This window comes from Pimephales promelas, chromosome 6 (genome assembly GCF_988280905.1).
Source record: "Pimephales promelas chromosome 6, fPimPro1.hap1.1, whole genome shotgun sequence".
Classification (NCBI taxonomy): Eukaryota; Metazoa; Chordata; class Actinopteri; order Cypriniformes; family Leuciscidae; genus Pimephales; species Pimephales promelas.
Window position 1 is genome coordinate 2,781,241 of NC_142774.1, and position 20,484 is coordinate 2,801,724.

General features: G+C 42.5%; 1 protein-coding gene across 1 annotated transcript in view; it reads right to left on the bottom strand.

Annotated features, from left to right (window-relative positions):
* Positions 1-20,484, bottom strand: part of LOC120487600 (uncharacterized) — a 55,768-nt gene that overhangs the window by 21,935 nt on the left and 13,349 nt on the right. The window contains exons 4-5 of the mRNA XM_089132801.1: positions 13,449-13,811; positions 1,754-1,810 (exon numbers count right to left, since the gene is read on the bottom strand). Coding sequence (XP_088988927.1) covers positions 1,754-1,810; positions 13,449-13,811 — 420 coding nt within the window. The remainder of the gene's footprint in view (positions 1-1,753; positions 1,811-13,448; positions 13,812-20,484) is intronic.

Consider the following 20,484-nt stretch of genomic DNA (forward strand, 5'->3'; position numbering starts at 1 on the left):
CGTCTGCGTTTTGTTTCCCGGCGGATCGAAAATAAACGCGACACTGACGGCCCCCGGAAATGCGATAAAATTTAACCAATCAGATGAAGACTTTGACATTCCTGAAGTGTTTCCAGTTAGGTGTACCATACGCATCAGATGTTTAGCCAACGTTACATGGGCGTTACGTCTGAGGCTGAGACTAAGCTGTCCTCGGCTGTCCTTGACTTTTCTGCTGCTGTTAGTTCTTTTTAAATTAGGAATAAGGTGGATATACCTAAATAGGCTACCATGAAATGTAAAAATACATATATGCATAAATAAATAACTTGATTAGGCTACTTAAAATAAATAAACCAGTAAAAAAATGGTAAAAAAACAAAAACATCTGTTTATAGCTGTGAATTAACATCCAAAGATGTTATCGTATATTTTGAAAACTTCTTCTGTAAATGTTATGATGAATCTTTTACATTTATTAGGAAAATTTCATATTCATAACAGTAAAATGAATAATTCTAAACCTTGTTTGAAGTTTTTTTTTCTGTCTTCAGTTTTCAGTATATTGAGTCTCTCAAATGTATCGATAAAAAATGTAGTGATACAATTATATTTGCTAAAGAATATTGAAGCAAATTGAAAACTGAATTAATGTGTATGCTATTTTCTTTCTTTAAATAGTACAAATTACTGGTTTCTAACTTTCTCTTAAATCATTATATTATACATAATAGATAGTCCTTTTCCCCTTATTATTTTATTTGTTCAATTCTTTCCTATTTTTATTTGTTTCTTATTTATTGTGAAATTATTATTTGTTGATTGTTATCTTTTTGGATGTCATGTTATTGTTGTGCGTTATGTGTAATGTTAAAAAAAAAAAAAACACTGCAATTAGGTTATACTGAGCCTGATCTATTTCTACCAGAGATTGTCCTAGAATGAGGTATACCTTTCAGAAAAATGTTACCTGGGGTGAAACTCCCCTACTCTTATTTGCATGTGTATAGTTCACAGCATTTTCATTTACATGTCAAAGCCTCCTCTAGATTTAGGAGAAGGGGGTCATGGGGGGACAACTGGCAAGCAAGGCCCACGTCAATTTCTGGCAATTCACGGCAGTTTTTAGTGTTGCCTGTAAATTGCTGTGTGCAGTCATAAACCTGAACTTCCACGACAATCTACAGTGCCGCTTACTGACGAAAATCCCACTTTTCATGCAGTGTTTCATATTATATGTTTCATAACTGTTGTTGAGCCTTTCATGTTTAACGAAAACTTGTAGACTATACAAACAATACTGGATTTCTTCACTGTCACTGCTAGGAACCCCCCATCCCCCATATATATATATATATATATATATATATATATAAACGCAAACGCTGACACACACGCTAGATAAATGTCTAACCCTGAGAAATCCACTGTAGCAATGGATTAACAAAAATCAACTGGAGGAAACAATATGTTGCTACTGTATTTTCTACAGTAAAGTACTGGCAACAACAGCTGATGTTTTTATTGAATTATAGTCGTGCAGTGAATATTTTATTCTTCTGACACAAGCACACATCTATCCAATGGTACAGAGCGGTGTTTCCTAAAAGCATCGTAAGCCTTAGTTGATCATAGAGGCCATTGGTGTCCGCTGCTCTGCCATCAACTCAGACTTATGATGATGCTTTTGGGAAATACAGCCCTGATCTGTAGACTACATACATTAGAAAACATTCAGGAAATAAGCCAATAGAGACACAGTGTGTTACATTACCAGGTGAGATGGTCACTGGTGTGACAGTTGTAGGGCTGGTGTTAATGCTGCCAGTGTCTGAAAGTTTGGATGAATAATGATTAATCAACAGAAACACAAATATCATGAATGTGTAGAAAGAGCTCATGTGAATATAATTACCTGCACAGTATGATGAAGGACAAATAGGTGGACTAACCAGCTCATAGACATAATAATCTCCTGGACAGGCTTTGACTTTAATGGGATAAGACCCGTAATAGCAGCAGAAACTCCCATCGTAACCGCAGACATCTCGAGTGACGACTCCATCTGTTACTGTTGGGTGTCCACCACGGATCCACAGCGGGACAGCAGTGCCACATCTGCCATAAGCAACACACGTGTCTGAGATATGAGCGCTCATGCCATTAATGAAGAGACGATACCAGCCGCTCCAGGGGACATAGGCGTCACAGTAGGGGTTATATGTATTATTGATGGATCTCCATGGATTGTCCAGCACAGTGTAGGTGTTGCAGGGGTCTGACAGATTAGCTGTAGTGAAAATATATTAAGAAATTAACAAGTTTCTGAAAAACGTGTTTTATTACAAAATGTAACCAAAATTGCAGCTTCAGACATGACTTTCTTCTTCTTCTTTTGCTAATTCAGAGCGATTCATTTCAATCCACAATATTTTTTTAAGGCACTTATAGTATTATTTAAACATCAATACATCCTTAAGAAAATCTTTTAAATTGGAAGTAAACATGTTACACACGACTATAATCATTTACATATTATTATTATTTTTAAAAGATTTTATTTCCATTTTAGAAATGACCACTTTAAAATGACCATTGTTAGGTTTTTAGCAGGAATCCTGGTACATAAACTAATATTAAAGTAACAATCTGGTATTCAGTTTCCTCCATATTTCATATGCATATAATGAAGAAAAATATTTAAATTAAATGGTTTGAGTAAAACAGCAGACACAGTTCCCTTTCGTAGTCACTTCGAGTTACGTCAGAAGTGACGGAGATTGGGGGTTTCGCATAGAAAGCCAATCCTCTTCGAGTATTTAAAAACGAGCCAATGGCATGCAATGCCTTGGGGCTGCGGAAATTTGCATAGCGTACTCCGCCCTACTCCGTGAGTATAAAAGGAGGAAGTGAACGCAACCGCAGTATGTTTTCGCTTCGGAGCCAAGAGAACTCTTCACTCCTGAAAGCCATTCTCACTGTTCAAGACTCTTCGAGACGAGCGTCCTCTTCAGTGTTGGTGTGACGGCGGTACCCAGCGAGACTCTGCATTGCCTGCGATCTGAGCAGTGGTCTGCCAGACTTTGCGCTTCTCCCTGGTCGCCTCAGCGCTGAAAGAGTGAATTTCCTCCTCTCTTTAAGTGAAAGAGCTGCACGCGGCACGTCTTTTTAAAGACGACTCGCCCGTGTTCTTCTGGGTGCGTTCGTCTCATGTCATTTTCTGATGGTCGCGATCGCCTTCTGAATGGGAACATGAGCATCTCTACACTGTGATCGAGACTCAATGATCTGATAGTGAGAGTCCCCGTGTCCGTTACTCGTTCTGCTTCTTAAAATAGAAGCTGTTCGACTCGCGGATAGGGTGATATGACGGTGAATGTGTGACAAAAAACCCCGACGTTAGTTTCTCGGGTCACACCCACCGCTCAGTGTTAGAGCCAGTGAGCGCTGTATCGCTTCAGACGTCTGCCTCTCTGAGGTACCGTCTGTTTCGCTCGGCGCTCCAGAGAATGATGCGATGACGATCGCAGCATCACATGGCGGGCTTGACTCCTCGGGAAGTGAGGATGCGGCCGCGTTGCCTCCCTCGGGAGCGGCGGCGTCGCCGTGTCTGATCCCGCGATGATGGCCGTGCTATCTCGGGCCTCCGTGAGCATCGGGTGGGGGTGGAACTCCGCCCTATCCCGATCTCTCGCGGCTGGATAATTGTTTTTTGGGTAACGCTGCCGCCTTACGGCCACGGCCAACCCCAATTTCCTTTTTTTCCCCGAGTTGCATGCGGAACTGACACGCACAAAAAAATAAATAAATAAATAAATAAAAATAATATTAAAAAAAAAAAAAGCGTGCTTCAGTTCCCCGCCCTTCCTCCCCTCGGCGATGCGGCTGTCTGTGGGTACGCTGGGGCTCCCCCGGTCAACCGGCGGTTGCTCTCAGATGCCCCTCCAAAGCCTATGGGTTCTCGTCGTCTATGGCGGCGCGATTCTGTAGAGCGGCGGGACAGACAGCCTCCGCCCTGCATATGATGAGCACCTACAAAGCTAGCTGCTCAGGAATGTGCACGAGGAGGTGACGGACCAAGCGAGCTGCGAGCCTGCCGCCTACCTTGCCCTTGAACGGGTCACGGAGGCGGCCGCTCGCTCCCTTGGTCAGGTGATGCCCACCGCTGTGGTCCAGAAGCATCATAATGTTCGGCGGTGCGGTCCAGGACTTTGCCCAGCACTTCTCGACCGCCTAGGAGCAGACGAAGGCGGTTTCTCTGCCCCGACGGCCAGCTGCTGCCTCCAACTAGCCGTCAGCTCATACGCCTCCGCCAGCTCGCCGCCGAGGACGCCCCCCTGCGGCTCCCTTCCCTCCCACGCGGCCCCAGCAGCAGCCTCCAGCCGGTTCGCGTCGCGGAGGAGGCCTCAGGTAAGCGTCCCCCCCCCCTCCTCAGGCCGTGTGCCCCGCTAAACGCCAGGCGAAGCGATGTTCCTGAGGCGGGCCGCTCAGTGATAGTGTCATGTTTTTCTCAGGGCCCCTCCTTCCCCGGTGGAGGGCCGGTGGAGAATCTTTGTTTTAGCTAGCTCCCTGAGCTGGTTGAGGAAAAGCTGACACTGTCATTGAGCACACAGACTGGAATGAGCGCGCACAACGTCCAGTGCGTCGCCCCGCTCATTCCTCTCTGTCTCTGAGGGCGCGGAAGGGTGCGTGTGTCGTCCCCGGGCTACGCCAATCCCTTCCCCCTCTATCGCCAGACCCCCGGCAGAACAGACCCCACGTGGAACGCTCTGCCTTCCCTGGTCTCTTCTGTCGGGGAGCGGGCCTCGACGGTGCATCCGGACGGGGTAACTCCCGCACGCATGCCGGTCGACCTGCCTCGCTGCCCCTCCGGGGGGACGTCTGTGGTTCGCATGACCCCGCTGGCTCATTCCTGGAAGCCTGGCTAGCGCTTCCTGGGCTGTCCCGCTGGGTCATCAGAACATTCAGATTCGGCTACGCGATTCAGTTCGCACGGTCTCCTCCCCGTTTCAGGGGAGTTCGCTCCACGATGGTCGGTGGCAATACCCCGGTCATGAGAGCGGAGATTACGACCCTGCTGGCGAAGGGTGCAATCGAGACGGCCCCTCCAGCCGAGATGAGGCCCGGGTTTTACAGCCCCTACTCATTGTCCCCAAAGAGACCGGTGGGTTACGACCGATCCTGGATCTGCGCATTTTGAACTGTTCTCTCCATCGACTACCGGTCAAAATGCTCGTAGCCAAACGCATTCGCGAATGCGTTCAGTTTCAGAATTGGTCTGCAGCGATCGACCTGAAGGACGCGTACTTTCATGTCTCCTTTTTGCCTCGACGCAGACCGTTTCTTCGGTTTGCTTCGAGGGCCAGGCATATCAGTACACGATACTCCCATTCGGGTTAGCTCTGTCCCCTCGCGTCTTCACGAAGATCGTCGAGGCAGCCCTTGTTCCCCTTCGCGAGCACGGGGTTCGCATCCTGAACTTTCTCGACGACTGGCTGATACTGGCACACTCACGAGCTCAGGTTTGCGAACACAGAGACCTGGTGCTCCGGCACCTAGCCCGTCTGGGCCTTCGGGTCAACCGGGAAAAGAGCAACTTTGCCCCGTGCAGAGGATCTCTTTTCTCGGCATGGAGATAGACTCGGTCGCCATGTCCGCGCAGCTCACGAACGAGCGCGCGCACTCACTGCTGACTTGTCTTCGACAGTTCGAAGGCAAGAGTGCGGTTCCACTGAAACTATTCAGAGGCTCCTGGGGCATATGGCATCCGTGGCCGCGGTGACGCCGCTCGGTTTGCTTCATATGAGACCGCTTCAGCTGTGGCTTCGCGATCGAGTCCCGAGGTGGCCATGGCATCGCGGTTCGCTCCGAGTTCCAGTGACTCCAGCGTGCCGCCGAACCTTCTTCCCGTGGTTGAACCCCAGCTTCTTACGGACCGGCGTCCCTATCCAGCGGGTTTCCAGGCATCTCGTTGTCTCCACGGATGCATCTACCACGGGTCGGGGTGCCATGTGCAATGGGCATGCAGCCGCCGGTTCCTGGACAGGAGCCCAGCGCCTCATGCACATCAATTGCCTCGAGCTGCTGGCAGTACGGCTCGCCCTACACCGCTTCAGAGCGATGATCTCGGGCCAGCACGTGCTTGTCCGTTCAGACAACACTACGGCAGTAGCGTACATCAACCACCAGGGGGGTCTACGCTCGCGCCGGTTGTCGCAGCTCGCCCGCCACCTCTTGATATGGAGTCAGAAGCACCTGAGGTCCCTTCGTGCAGTATACATTCCTGGAGACCGGAACCTGGCAGCCGAAGAGCTGTCACGGGTCCGTCCCATCTCCGGCGAATGGCGACTCCATCCCCAGTCGGTCCAGCTGATTTGGGACCAGTTCGGGGAGGCACAGATAGGTCTGTTCGCCTCTCGGGACTCGTCCCACTGCGCCCAGTTTTATTCCCTGACCGGGGGTACGCTCGGCTCAGATGCGCTGGCGCACAGCTGCCCACGGGGCCCACGCAAGTTGCGTTTCCCCCAGTGAGCCTCCTTGCACGGGTGTTGTGCAAGATCAAGGAGGACGAGGAGCAGGTCTTGCTGGTAGCCCCCTACTGGCCCACCAAGACGTGGTTCTCCGAACTCATGCTCCTCGCGACAGCACCTCCTTGGCCTATTCCTCTGAGACAGGACCTACTCTCTCAGAGACGGGGCACTCTGTGGCACCCTCGTCCCGATCTTTGGAGGCTGCACGTGTGGCTCCTGGATGGGACGAGGCAGGTTTGAGTTCGCTGCCACCTGTGGTGGCGGCAACCATCACTTCCGCAAGAGCGTTGTCCTCGAGACACCTTTATGCGTTGAAGTGGAAACTCTTCGTCAATTGGTGTTCTTCTCGCGGAGAAGACCCCCGGAGATGTTCGAACGGTGTCGTGCTTTCCTTCCTGCAAGAAGGGTTGGAGCGCAGGCTGTCGCCCTCCACCCTTAAGGTTTACGTCGCGGCCATTGCCGCTTCTCATGAAGCAGTGGAAGGTAAGTTCTTAGGGAAGCACGACCTGTTCATCAGGTTCCTGAGGGGAGCGAGGAGGCTGCATCCGCCTCGTCCTCCCCTCGTACCCTCTTGGGACCTCTCGGTAGTTTTAAGTGCTCTGCAGAGGCATCCCTTTGAGCCTTTGCAATCGGTAGAGTTAAAGTTTCTGTCCATGAAGACAGCACTCCTGGTTGCATTGGCCTCCATCAAGAGGGTGGGGGACCTGCACGCATTCTCCGTTGACGAAGCGTGCCTGGAGTTCGGGCCGGCTTACTCTCACGTGATCCTGAGACCCCGGCCTGGATATGTGCCCAAGGTTCCCACCACTCCCTTCCGGGACCAGGTGGTGAACCTGCAAGCGCTGCCCCTGGAGGAGGCAGACCCAGCCTTGGCACTGCTCTGTCCGGTACGTGCGCTCCGCACCTATGTCGACAGAACTCAGTGTTTCAGGACCTCAGACCAGCTCTTTGTCTGTTATGGGGGGAGCCAGAAGGGAAGGGCTCTCTCAAAGCAACGGCTGTCCCACTGGATAGTGGACGCCATTGCTTTGTCTTACCAGCAGCAAGGCCGTCCGTGCCCCCTTGGTGTGATGGCCCATTCCACTCGGAGTGTGGCCTCCTCTTGGGCTTAGCGCACGGCGCCTCGCTAACAGACATCTGCAGAGCTGCAGGCTGGGCGACACCCAACACCTTCGCCAGATTCTATAATCTGCGAATTGAGCCAGTGTCCTCTCACGTTCTCGTTTCGGCCAGTTCTGGACCTGCTCACGTGTCTTCGCTTGCTCGCCACTCCACTCCCCGGACTGGATAAGTGCGATATTTCCTCAGTTCTTCCATTGAAGTCTTGAGTCCTCCAGCACCGACGATGCGGGCACCACTGCTGTGGCTCTGGATGCTGGCTAGGTGCCTCCATGCGTACGGTTCCCCGTGGTAACCGTCTCATGTGTATTATCCACTGTAAGCCTCTCTGAGCATGTGTCTTCCCTTGGCAAGCCATCTGCCACCCCTGGAGCTGAAATCTTAGCAGCCACCTGCGGTTGGTGCTCCAGTGACTCCATATGCGTTCCTTCGTGGCCATATGTGTATTCTTAAGTCCTCCCTTCGGTAGGCATCTGGTAACATGTCCCTCCCGGGATATGTTTCCCAGTGTACCTTGGTAATCCTGTGTCAAAGTAGAATCCCTAAAAAAGAGAGGAGGGGGTCCAGACTTTCGCAGGGCACTGGAAGACAGCTTGAAGATGGCGTGATGGCACAGACCCCCAATCTCCGTCACTTCTGACGTAACTCGAAGTGACTACGAAAGGGAACGTCTCGGTTACGTATGTAACCCTCGTTCCCTGAGTAGGGAACGGAGACGTTACGTCTCCCTGCCACTTCTGCTGTATCGCTGGGTAGACGCCGAGTTCAGTCTTGGCTCCTCAGCGAAGACATACTGCGGTTGCGTTCACTTCCTCCTTTTATACTCACGGAGTAGGGCGGAGTACGCTATGCAAATTTCCGCAGCCCCAAGGCATTGCATGCCATTGGCTCGTTTTTAAATACTCGAAGAGGATTGGCTTTCTATGCGAAACCCCCAATCTCCGTCACTTCTGACGTAACGTCTCCGTTCCCTACTCAGGGAACGAGGGTTACATACGTAACCGAGACGTTTTAGGTAATAGCGGCCCACAGCTGATCCGCAGAAGTATTTCAGTAAGACAGTGATAACACGAGTTATTTCTACCTGATTTAAATTCTAATTTTGTTGTTGTGTCCTAATTCAATCAGATTTCTGTAACATAAAACAATGCTGATTGAACTTAATTGAGTTACATTGATCCTATACACAACTTCCACTAAAGCTCAGGATGGCCAGATTCAGAGCCGGCCCGAGCCTTTTGGGGGCCCTAAGCAGAATTTGATTTGGGGGCCCCTCCCACGACGCAGAGTCACCTGTGTTTGATGATTATTGACACAAATGTCACGCAAAAATGATACATTATAAATGAATACACTGAGGTTATGTATTAATAAAAAAAATAGATGCCTACTTGAATAAAAAAAAGGTTTAACAGTCTTAAAACTGACTCAAAACATATAAAATAAATTATTTGCTAAAATGATGACAAAACTGAGAAAATAGAAACGTAAGAGCAAGGCTTCAACAATGAGACTTAGGCCTATCCTCCTGGGACCCAGGAATAGACTTTTGTCCACTGTAGTGGACATTATATTTTAGTGTATTTCTCTGACACCATGCATGTCACTTTTTTTTTTTTCTGGATGTCCTGTAAAGAGCACATTCAGGGCAATACAGAGATACCAAATGTTTGGAGGTTTCACCATGAAAACAACTTCTCCATGGTCTTTAAAAATGTCTAACATTCATTTAGTGATCAAATGTAGCACTCTTATGGAAATATGATAATATATTGTAATTATAATTTAAATCTAACTACTTTTCAAATTGTATTTCATCAACCAACATCTCACGAAAATGTTATGGGGTTTCAAATGAAAAAATGACTTTCTGTTACAGGGCATTGATTTCATTCATGTCCACTGTAGAGAACATCAGGACATAAATCATGTTTATCAGGCATTCTGAGAGACATAACAAGTGAATATGTAAATAAATTATACATCAATATTCTTATGACATATTATATATTATTATTAAAATGTTGCTTATTATTACTCCAATTCTCACACTTCTTTTTTCATTAAATGTTGCTCCAAGAACACATTAATGTGCAAATTAGATACAGTTTATAGATACTTTGCATTGAATGGGAATATTAATTTATGCCAATTTTACCCATATATTGCATAAGTAAATTGGTGTATCAATTAATTCCGTTATATTTTTTCATAACATAGTTAAGAATCATCTTTATACAAATTTTAGTTTAAAAAAATACTGAAACCCCAAAATGTATTGGTGATTGGAAAAAAAAATCCCATTGTTTTTGCCTACACATATAATTGTATGTCATTTAATTTTAACAACTGAGTCCTGGTGTCCGTCCACTACAGAGGACAACGTATTACATATTAATAAAATATAATTTCTCAAAAAGGTTTTTTTTTTTTTTTTTTTTTTTTTACCATTTGTTTATTATGCTATAAACAATGTGATGACATGGGAAAAAAAAAAAAAAAACTTTCTGGGTCTCAGGAGGCTATTGTTGAAAACTAAAAATATTAAAATAAAATACTATTTCTCAACTGTCTCAATACAGAGTAACTATCCTCAAAATCTTTATTATTGTTATTATTATTATTATAACAGACTTTGTTAGATAGTACATGACATAATCAAACACAGTCTGTTACTATAATACCGGTTATGATGTTCTGGTGCTTGTTGTATGTGTATGCAATGTATTTTTCCCCTCGGGGCTTGCCGTAGATGGGTCGTGCGCACTTGCTAGGCTACTGGAGTGTCGCGGGTGTTTGGAGATCTCATGTGTGGTATAATAAAGTGGAGAAGAGTTGAAACTGCTATGTTTATTATTTATTCAAACTGCTACCCTTACACCTTGAAGGTTAAGTTCCCCTGCGGGCTATTTTCCGCGTATATACCGTGACTAGGTGCAGTTGCGAACAAATTGTCTATGCACGCGCGAGGTGTCTAGAAGATTATGCGTATGACTTAAACGCTGGCAGACAGAGCAGCAGTTGTAACTTGTAGGCAGGTATATTGATCATTAAATCAGAATTTTGTTGTCTTGAACTATTCATTTACTTGTTTAAGTCATCTAAAAAAAATAAAAATAAAAAATAACCTCGATTAGGCAAGCAGCCGCTTAGTTCGCTTATGCCTCGGGCCGGCCCTGATGGAGGGAGTGTAATAAAGTAAAGTGCAACAGAAAAGTGTGGTGTGGTAAAGGTTAAGAATTGTTTCTGGTGATTTTGTGTATTGAACTGTTACTATTTTTGTGCAGTGTTGTGCTTATGGGACTGGGGACGTAGAGGACCAAAGGAAGGATTAGAAATTATTTTTATTGAGGAACAGATTTTTTTCAAGTGTGTTGGGGCTTAGACATTAAATATTATACAGCCATATAGTGAGGATTATTAGCTATATCAAGACAGTAAAATAATAATAAGCTCTTTCTTGCTGGCTCCATTACAAGAAAAAAAGGATTAGGTCACAAAAAGCAAACAATTCTAAAAGGGCAATCCAAATCAAAAACCAGTCCAGTCCAAATCCAAAGCAGTCCAAATAATCTTATCTAATTAATATAACAATACAATAATATAGCTATAGTTAATACTAACAATAAACTATAACTAATCTAACCTAATAATGTAATAATATGCAGCCCTAACACATATATTGCACAATAACGATGATGAAACAACTCTCTAACTCCAACACTACTACAACTGATTCTACTACTCCTGACAACACCCACAAGGTGGCGCGAGTTTCGAACAAACGACACTCAGACCGTACCGATGACGTTTTCACACAAACCGAGGCCTCGTTTGTCATTAGTCACGTGATTTTCACGTTAACAACACAAGCCACGAATCGCGGCTTCATCTGGCATGCCCCCTTTTGCTCGACACAAGCTCCGACGCCTCGCTTCAAATGTCACATCACTAATCCCATGTATGCGGGTAATTCCTGTTTGATGCAAATTTTTAGCTTATTTTGTTTAAGTAACCTACACGAGTTCGATTTGGGAATAAATTACAAGTTGTGAGATGCCAATCACCTCCGTGAGTCTGTCTGGCCTCGGCATGCAATAACTTCAGTTTTGTGCTATCCCTATTCTTCCTGAAGCAACACGTTAACTGTAGCCTATATCAGTTTATTTGCGGGGACACCGCCTTCACCCGCCATCATGTCTATCCATAGACAGTGAAAGAAATGGACAGAGCGATCTCATTGGAACTCCATTGAGACAATTGAAGCCCGTTTTTGGCGATTTTTTAGCACTTCCGTCCCTGACGCGCAGACTCAAACAGAGCTTGACTACGTAGATGTGACGTGAGTGACCCGTCTGTCTTGTAGTGGACGTGGCATGAGAAATCTGAATCATTCCCTTCCGAAATTCACAGAGGCGGAGAGTGTGAGTAGGAGCTGTCCATGAGCTAGGAGAAGGAGACAATCTTGGTAGGTATTCTTTAATTATTTAGTCATTTTGCCTCCACGTTTCCCCGATTGCGTGCGAGCTTCTTCTCCTGTCCATACGGTAATCTCTCTACTGTGCGACAGAGAGTTGCGTGGATATGACGCAATCGTTAGCCTACTTTCACTAAAACTGCTTCTACGGGGCCATAACATAAGCTACAAGGTAATGGAGCCTTTTATACATTGTCGTGTTTCTTTAGAAATAAATAAAGGACAAATGGAGTCTTCAAACGCCTCAGATGTAAAGTTATTCGCTGTCAAAGTGACGCCAAAATGAATGGGAGTCAATGGAAATGCTAACGCAAGTGAAGTTCTGCTACAAGATGGCAGCTCCCGCGAGGCTTCAACTTCCGGTCGATGGATTACACCCTTGTGTCTATCGGCTCACTTTCGGGTTGAGATATTTCCGCGACTGCGCAACTGGGTAAAAGGGTTGCCAGGTTGAGGTGACAAACAGGTTGAAATTGTAAATGGTCTGTGGATTGCGGTGTATTGTGTGAATATACTACAGTTAATCAAATATGGCAACTGGTCAACAACATTAGACAAACATATTGGTTGGATTATTCATAAAGGAGTTTGTGCCATGCAAATTACGGGAGTTTCCCGGGAGAAATAACAAACCGGGAGGGGTACGGGAGATGGGGCTAAAAAAACGGGAGAAACACGGCAAAAACGGGAGTGTTGACAGGTATGGTGTGTGTGTGTGTGTGCTTTCCTGTGTGTGTGTGTGTGTGTGTGTGTGTGTGTTCTCTCCGCTGTGTGTGTGTTTGTGTGTGATGTGTGCTTTCCGCTGTGTGTGTGTGTGTATGTTCTCTCCGCTGTGTGTGTGTGTGTGTGTGTGTGTGTGTGCGTGTGTTCTCTCCGCTGTGTGTGTGTGCTTTCCGCCGTGTGTGTGCTCTCCGCTGTGTGTTTCTGTGTGCTTTCCGATGTGTGTGTGTGTGTGCTCTCCGCTGTTTGTGTGATGTGTGTGTGTGTGTGTGTGTGTGTGTGTGTGTGTGTGTGTTCTCCGCTTTTTATGTTCAAGCAACATTGAATATTTGGAGAACATTCTTGTAACTAAACTCTGTTAGCTGGGAAACTTTGTGGTTTATAATAAAATAAACATTTATTTAAGTAACGCTGACACACACGCTAGATAAAATAATGTGTCTAACCCTGAGAAATCCACTGTAGCAATGGATTAACAAAAATATGTAATGTTACATTACCAGGTGAGATGGTGACTGGTGTGTTAATGCTGCCAGTGTCTGAAAGTTTGGATGAATAATGATTAATCAACAGAAACACAAATATCATGAATGTGTGGAAAGAGCTCATGTGAATATAATTACCTGCACAGTATGCTGAATTACAGAGAGTTGGGCTGACCAGCTCATAGACATAATAATCTCCTGGACAGGCTTTGACTTTAATGGGATAAGACCCGTAATAGCAGCAGAAATTGTTCCAGTTACCGCAGACATCTCGAGTGACGACTCCATCTGTTACTGTTGGGTGTCCACCACGGATCCACAGTGCGTAATTAGTGCCACATCTGTACCTCGCAACACACGTGTCTGGGATATGAGCGCTAGTGCTGTTAATGAAGAGACGATACCAGCCGCTCCAGGAGACGGACCGGTCACACATGGAGCCACGTCCATTACTGATGGATCTCCATGGATTGTTCAGCACAGTGTAGTTGTTGCAGGGGTCTGACAGATTAGATGTAGTGAAAATATATAAAAAATAAAACATGTTTTATTACAAAATGTAACCAAAATTGCAGCTTTAGACATTACTTTTCTTCTTCTTCTTCTTCTTTTGCTGATTCAGAGCGATTCATTTCGATCCACAATATTTTGTTCAAATGCACTTATAGTATTATTTAAACATCAATACATCTTAAAGAAAATCTTTTAAATTGGAAGTAAACATGTTACACACCAGTATAATCATTTACTTATTATTATTATTATTATTAAAACATTTTATTTCCATTTTAGAAATTACCACTTTAAAATGACCATTGTTAGGTTTTTAGCGGGAATCCTGGTACATAAACTAATATTAAACTATATATGTGTTTACTGTGCTCTCCGCTGTGTCTGCGTGTGTGTGCTCTTTTGGGCTCTGATATTATCGAATTAATTTTGAGCCAATAAAAATTAACGTAACTTTTCAAGAAACGAATGAAAATATAAATTGAAACTGAATAAAATATCTTTGAAACTGAAAAAGAATGAACCACAAGCAATTTTTTTGACTTTGTTTTTTAACACACTACATGTTTTGCTAACTATTCCTCATATTTCGTTTACTGATCTACACTTACAAATACGCTTCCAGAGTTTTCATTTACGCTTCTGAAGTTTTCGTTTACACTCCCTGAGTTTGCGTTCGTTGTTCTGACACAAATCTCTTGTGGGGGCGGGGCTAGTAGCAGTGTATTCTCATTGGCTACTGAGTTTTTGATTGACAGCTTCTTGACCTGGAAGTGAAGACGTCAGTGAGTGTTGTGATTACACGTTTGGATGTGAGCGTCTGTAAGCGTAGCTTTCTATTTCATTTAGCTGATATTAAGTTTATTTCTTTATTTATTTACTGCTACACTATATTGTTGATATGATTTCTTATAGAAGGAATAGTACAGACAAATGATATAATTTGTCATCGTCGATATCAGAATACTGGATAGCATAGGCTACTCGTGGTAAGTCTGATTGTTTTTATTTTTTTTATTAATTAATACTAAACTAATACTAATTATAATACAGTTCTTGCTTTTTCAGGTGGAGAGGCATATTAGAGCTCAGTGAGAGCCCATAACATTATACAGCAGGGTTGTCTTGATTTAATTGGTAAGTTGTTAGCCCAATCATTACATGTCTTGTTTATCTAACGTTAGTTACGGACTGCGGTCAAGTGGGCCGCGCTTGAAAAATACACGGTCAAGCCAGCCGCACATTTTTTTATCATGCGCGTCAAATCCTGCACTTACGGTATGGGTGCTGAAAGACGCCCAAATTGATTTTAAGACTCATTTTCCTGCTATTTTCCATCGTATTAGGACACAAATAATACAATTTCATGATTTTTTCCTAAAACATGACTTTTAATATTGTTTGTTTGTTGTTATTTGTAATGTTTCTAGGCTTAAATATTAATTATACCTATTATAATGTATTCAATTTCATATTATTAAAAATGTATCATGCATTTTTATTGTTAATATTTACGTTTTTTAGACACTATTTTCTGCTATTTTCCATCTTATTATGAGACAAATAATAAAGTTTTTTTTTTTTAAACATGACTTTTTCGTTTTTTTATTATTATTTTTATGTTGGTTGGCCTATATATGATTTACATCAATTTCAATTTTATTTTTTAAAGATTTAATTTATTCATGCTCGTGTTAATGTTAATTATCATACATCATTACTTTTTTTTACATTTAATTGTTAATTTGAATGTTTATATATATATATATATATATATATATATATATATATAATATACATTATTATTGCCTACTTTATCAATGTGAATGAAATTGAATATTAATGTTAATTATCAATACATTCATTTAGCATTTTTTGTTGTTTTTTAATGTTTGTATAATGTATACACTCGTTATTATTATATGTAGTGATGATTATTTATTTATTTACTTATTTAACTTTTTTATGTCAATGTAAATGACAAATATGATACAATCGGATTTTAGTGGCTTTTAATCTTTCACTTATCATTAAATATATATATATATATATATACTGTATATATATATGCGCTCCCATGTTCAAACTATTTACACGTCCCATGTTCAAACACTCATAAAAAGTGTTCCTTCATAGGTTTGCTCATTCTCTCAATTGATTCCTGTTCAGAGGGACCCTGGCTATTACTGTATGTATTATCAAGTCATTTTACTGTATAAATTTTGAGAAAAGTACAGGCAAATTCAGCACCATAATCACAGTGCGTTCTACCACTTAAACCACATCCCATGTTAAAACACTCATAAAAAGTGTTCCTTCATAGGTTTGCTCATTCTTTCACCTGATTCCTGTTCAGATGGACCCTGGCTATTACTGTATGTATTATGAAGTCATTTTACTGTATAAATGTCGAGAAAAGTACAGGCAAACTCACCCCAATCATCAAAGTGCGTTCTACCACTTGAACCACATCCCATTTTCAAACACTCATTAAAAGTGTTCCTTCATAGGTTTGCTCATTTTCTCAACTGATTCCTGTTCAAAGGGACCCTGGCTATTACTGTATGTATTATCAAGTCATTTTACTGTATGGTTTTGGAGAAAAGTACAGGCAAACTCACTCCAATTATCAAAGTGTGTTCTACCACTTGAACGACATCCCATTTTCAAACACTCATTAAAAGTGTTCCTTCATAGGTTTGCTCATTTTCTCAACGGATTCCTGTTCAGAGGGACCCTGGCTCTTACTGTATGTATTATCAAGTCATTTTACTGTATGGTTTTGGAGAAAAGTACAGGCAAACTCACTCCAATTATCAAAGTGTGTTCTACCACTTGAACGACATCCCATTTTCAAACACTCATTAAAAGTGTTCCTTCATAGGTTTGCTCATTTTCTCAACGGATTCCTGTTCAGAGGGACCCTGGCTCTTACTGTATGTATTATCAAGTCATTTTACTGTATAAATTTGGAGAAAAGTACAGGCAAACTCACCTCAATCATCAAAGTGTGTTCTACCACTTGAACCATATCCGATTTTCAAACACTCATTAAAAGTGTTCCTTCATAGGTTTGCTCATTTTCTCAACGGATTCCTGTTCAGAGGGACCCTGGCTCTTACTGTATGTATTATCAAGTCATTTTACTGTATAAATTTGGAGAAAAGTACAGGCAAACTCACTCCAATTATCAAAGTGTGTTCTACCACTTGGAACGACATCCCATTTTCAAACACTCATTAAAAGTGTTCCTTCATAGGTTTGCTCATTTTCTCAACGGATTCCTGTTCAGAGGGACCCTGGCTCTTACTGTATGTATTATCAAGTCATTTTACTGTATAAATTTGGAGAAAAGTACAGGCAAACTCACCCCAATCATCAAAGTGCGTTCTACCACTTGAACCACATCCCATTTTCAAACACTCATTAAAAGTGTTCCTTAATAGGTTTGCTCATTCTCTCAATTGATTCCTGTTCAGAGGGACCCTGGCTATTACTCTATGTATTATCAAAGTCATTTTACTGTATAGTTTTGGAGAAAAGTACAGGCAAATTCAGCACCATCATCAAAGTGTGTTCTACCACTTGAACCACATCCCATTTTCAAACACTCATTAAAAGTGTTCCTTTATAGGTTTGCTCATTTTCTCAACTGATTCCTGTTCAGAGGGTCCCTGGCTATTACTGTATGTATTATCAAATCATTGTACTGTATACATTTCCAAAAAAGTACAGGCAAACTCACCCCAATCATCAAAGTGTGTTCTACCACTTGAACCACATCCCATTTTCAAACACTCATTAAAAGTGTTCCTTCATAGTTTTGCTCATTTTCTCAACTGACTCCTGTTCAGAGGGACCCTGGCTATTGCTGTATTTTATTTTTTTCAAGTCATTTTACTGTATGGTTTTGGAGAAAAGTACAGGCAAACTCACTCCAATTATCAGTGTGTTCTACCACTTGAACGACATCCCATTTTCAAACACTCATTAAAAGTGTTCCTTCATAGGTTTGCTCATTTTCTCAACGGATTCCTGTTCAGAGGGACCCTGGCTCTTACTGTATGTATTATCAAGTCATTTTACTGTATAAATTTGGAGAAAAGTACAGGCAAACTCACCTCAATCATCAAAGTGTGTTCTACCACTTGAACCATATCCGATTTTCAAACACTCATTAAAAGTGTTCCTTCATAGGTTTGCTCATTTTCTCAACGGATTCCTGTTCAGAGGGACCCTGGCTCTTACTGTATGTATTATCAAGTCATTTTACTGTATAAATTTGGAGAAAAGTACAGGCAAACTCACCTCAATCATCAAAGTGTGTTCTACCACTTGAACCATATCCGATTTTCAAACACTCATTAAAAGTGTTCCTTCATAGGTTTGCTCATTTTCTCAACGGATTCCTGTTCAGAGGGACCCTGGTTCTTACTGTATGTATTATCAAGTCATTTTACTGTATAAATTTGGAGAAAAGTACAGGCAAACTCACTCCAATTATCAAAGTGTGTTCTACCACTTGGAACGACATCCCATTTTCAAACACTCATTAAAAGTGTTCCTTCATAGGTTTGCTCATTTTCTCAACGGATTCCTGTTCAGAGGGACCCTGGCTCTTACTGTATGTATTATCAAGTCATTTTACTGTATAAATTTGGAGAAAAGTACAGGCAAACTCACCCCAATCATCAAAGTGCGTTCTACCACTTGAACCACATCCCATTTTCAAACACTCATTAAAAGTGTTCCTTAATAGGTTTGCTCATTCTCTCAATTGATTCCTGTTCAGAGGGAAGCTGGCTATTACTCTATGTATTATCAAAGTCATTTTACTGTATAGTTTTGGAGAAAAGTACAGGCAAATTCAGCACCATCATCAAAGTGTGTTCTACCACTTGAACCACATCCCATTTTCAAACACTCATTAAAAGTGTTCCTTTATAGGTTTGCTCATTTTCTCAACTGATTCCTGTTCAGAGGGTCCCTGGCTATTACTGTATGTATTATCAAATCATTGTACTGTATACATTTCCAAAAAAGTACAGGCAAACTCACCCCAATCATCAAAGTGTGTTCTACCACTTGAACCACATCCCATTTTCAAACACTCATTAAAAGTGTTCCTTCATAGGTTTGCTCATTTTCTCAACTGACTCCTGTTCAGAGGGACCCTGGCTATTGCTGTATTTTATTTTTTTCAAGTCATTTTACTGGATAGTTTTGGAGAAAAGTGCAGGCAAACCAAGCCTAATCATCAAAGTGTGTTCTACCACTTAAACCAAGTCCCATGTTCAAACACTCATAAAAAAGTGTTCCTTCGTAGGTTTGCTCATTCTCTCAACTGACTTCTGTTCAGAGGGACCCTGGCTATTACTGTATTTATTATCAAGTCATTTTACTGTATAGTTTTGGAGAAAAGTGCAGGCAAACCCAGCCCAATCATCAAAGTGCGTTATAGCACTTAAACCACGTCCCATGTTTAAACACTCATATAAAGTGTTCCTTCATAGGTTTGCTCATTCTCTCAACTGATTCCTGTTCAGAGGGACCCTGGCTATTACTGTATTTATTATCAAGTCATTTTACCGGAAGTGTTATGAGTATTTGAACATGGGACGTGGGTTAATGATTGGGCTGGGTTTGACTTTACTTTTCTCCAAAACTATACATTAAAATGACTTGATAATAAATACGGTAATAGCCAGGGTCCCTCTGAACAGGAATCAGTTGAGAAAATGAGCAAACCTATGAAGGAACACTTTTTATGAGTGTTTTAACATGGTACGTGGCTTAAAGTGCTAGAATACACTTTGATGATTGGGCTGGGTTTGCCTGCACTTTTCTCCAAAACTTTACAGTAAAATGACTTGATAATAAATACAGTAATAGCCAGGGTCCCTCGGAACAGGAATCAGTTTAGAAAATAAGCAAACCTATGAAAGAACAGTTTTTATGAATGTTTGAACATGGACGTGGTTTAAGTGCCAGAACGTATTTTGATGAGTGTGCTGAATTTGCCTATACTTTTCTCCAAAACTATACAGTAAAATGACTTGATAATAAATACAGTAATAGCCAGGGTCCCTCTGAACAGGAATCAGATAAGAAAATGAGCAAACCTATGAAGGAACACTTTTTATGAGTGTTTGAACATGGGACGTGTTTTAAGTGCTATAACGCACTTTGATGATTGGGCTGGGTTTGCCTGCACTTTTCTCCAAAACTATACAGTAAAATGACTTGACAATAAACACAGTAATAGCCAGGGTCCCTTTGAACAGGAATCAGTTGAGAGAATGAGCAAACCTATGAAGGAACACTTTTTATGAGTGTTTGAACATGGGACGTGGTTTAATAACACACTTTGATGATTGGGCTGGGTTTGCCTGCATTTTTCTCCAAAACTATACAGTAAAATGACTTGATAATACATACAATAATAGCCAGGGTCCCTCTGAACAGAAATCAGACGAGAAAATGAGCAAACCTATGAAGGAACACTTTTTATGAGTGTTTGAACATGGGACGTGGTTTAAGTGCTATAACGCACTTTGATGATTGGGCTGGTTTGCCTGCACTTTTCTCCAAAACTATACAGTAAAATGACTTAACAAAAAACACAGTAATAGCCAGCGTCCTTCTGAATAGGAATCAGTTGAGA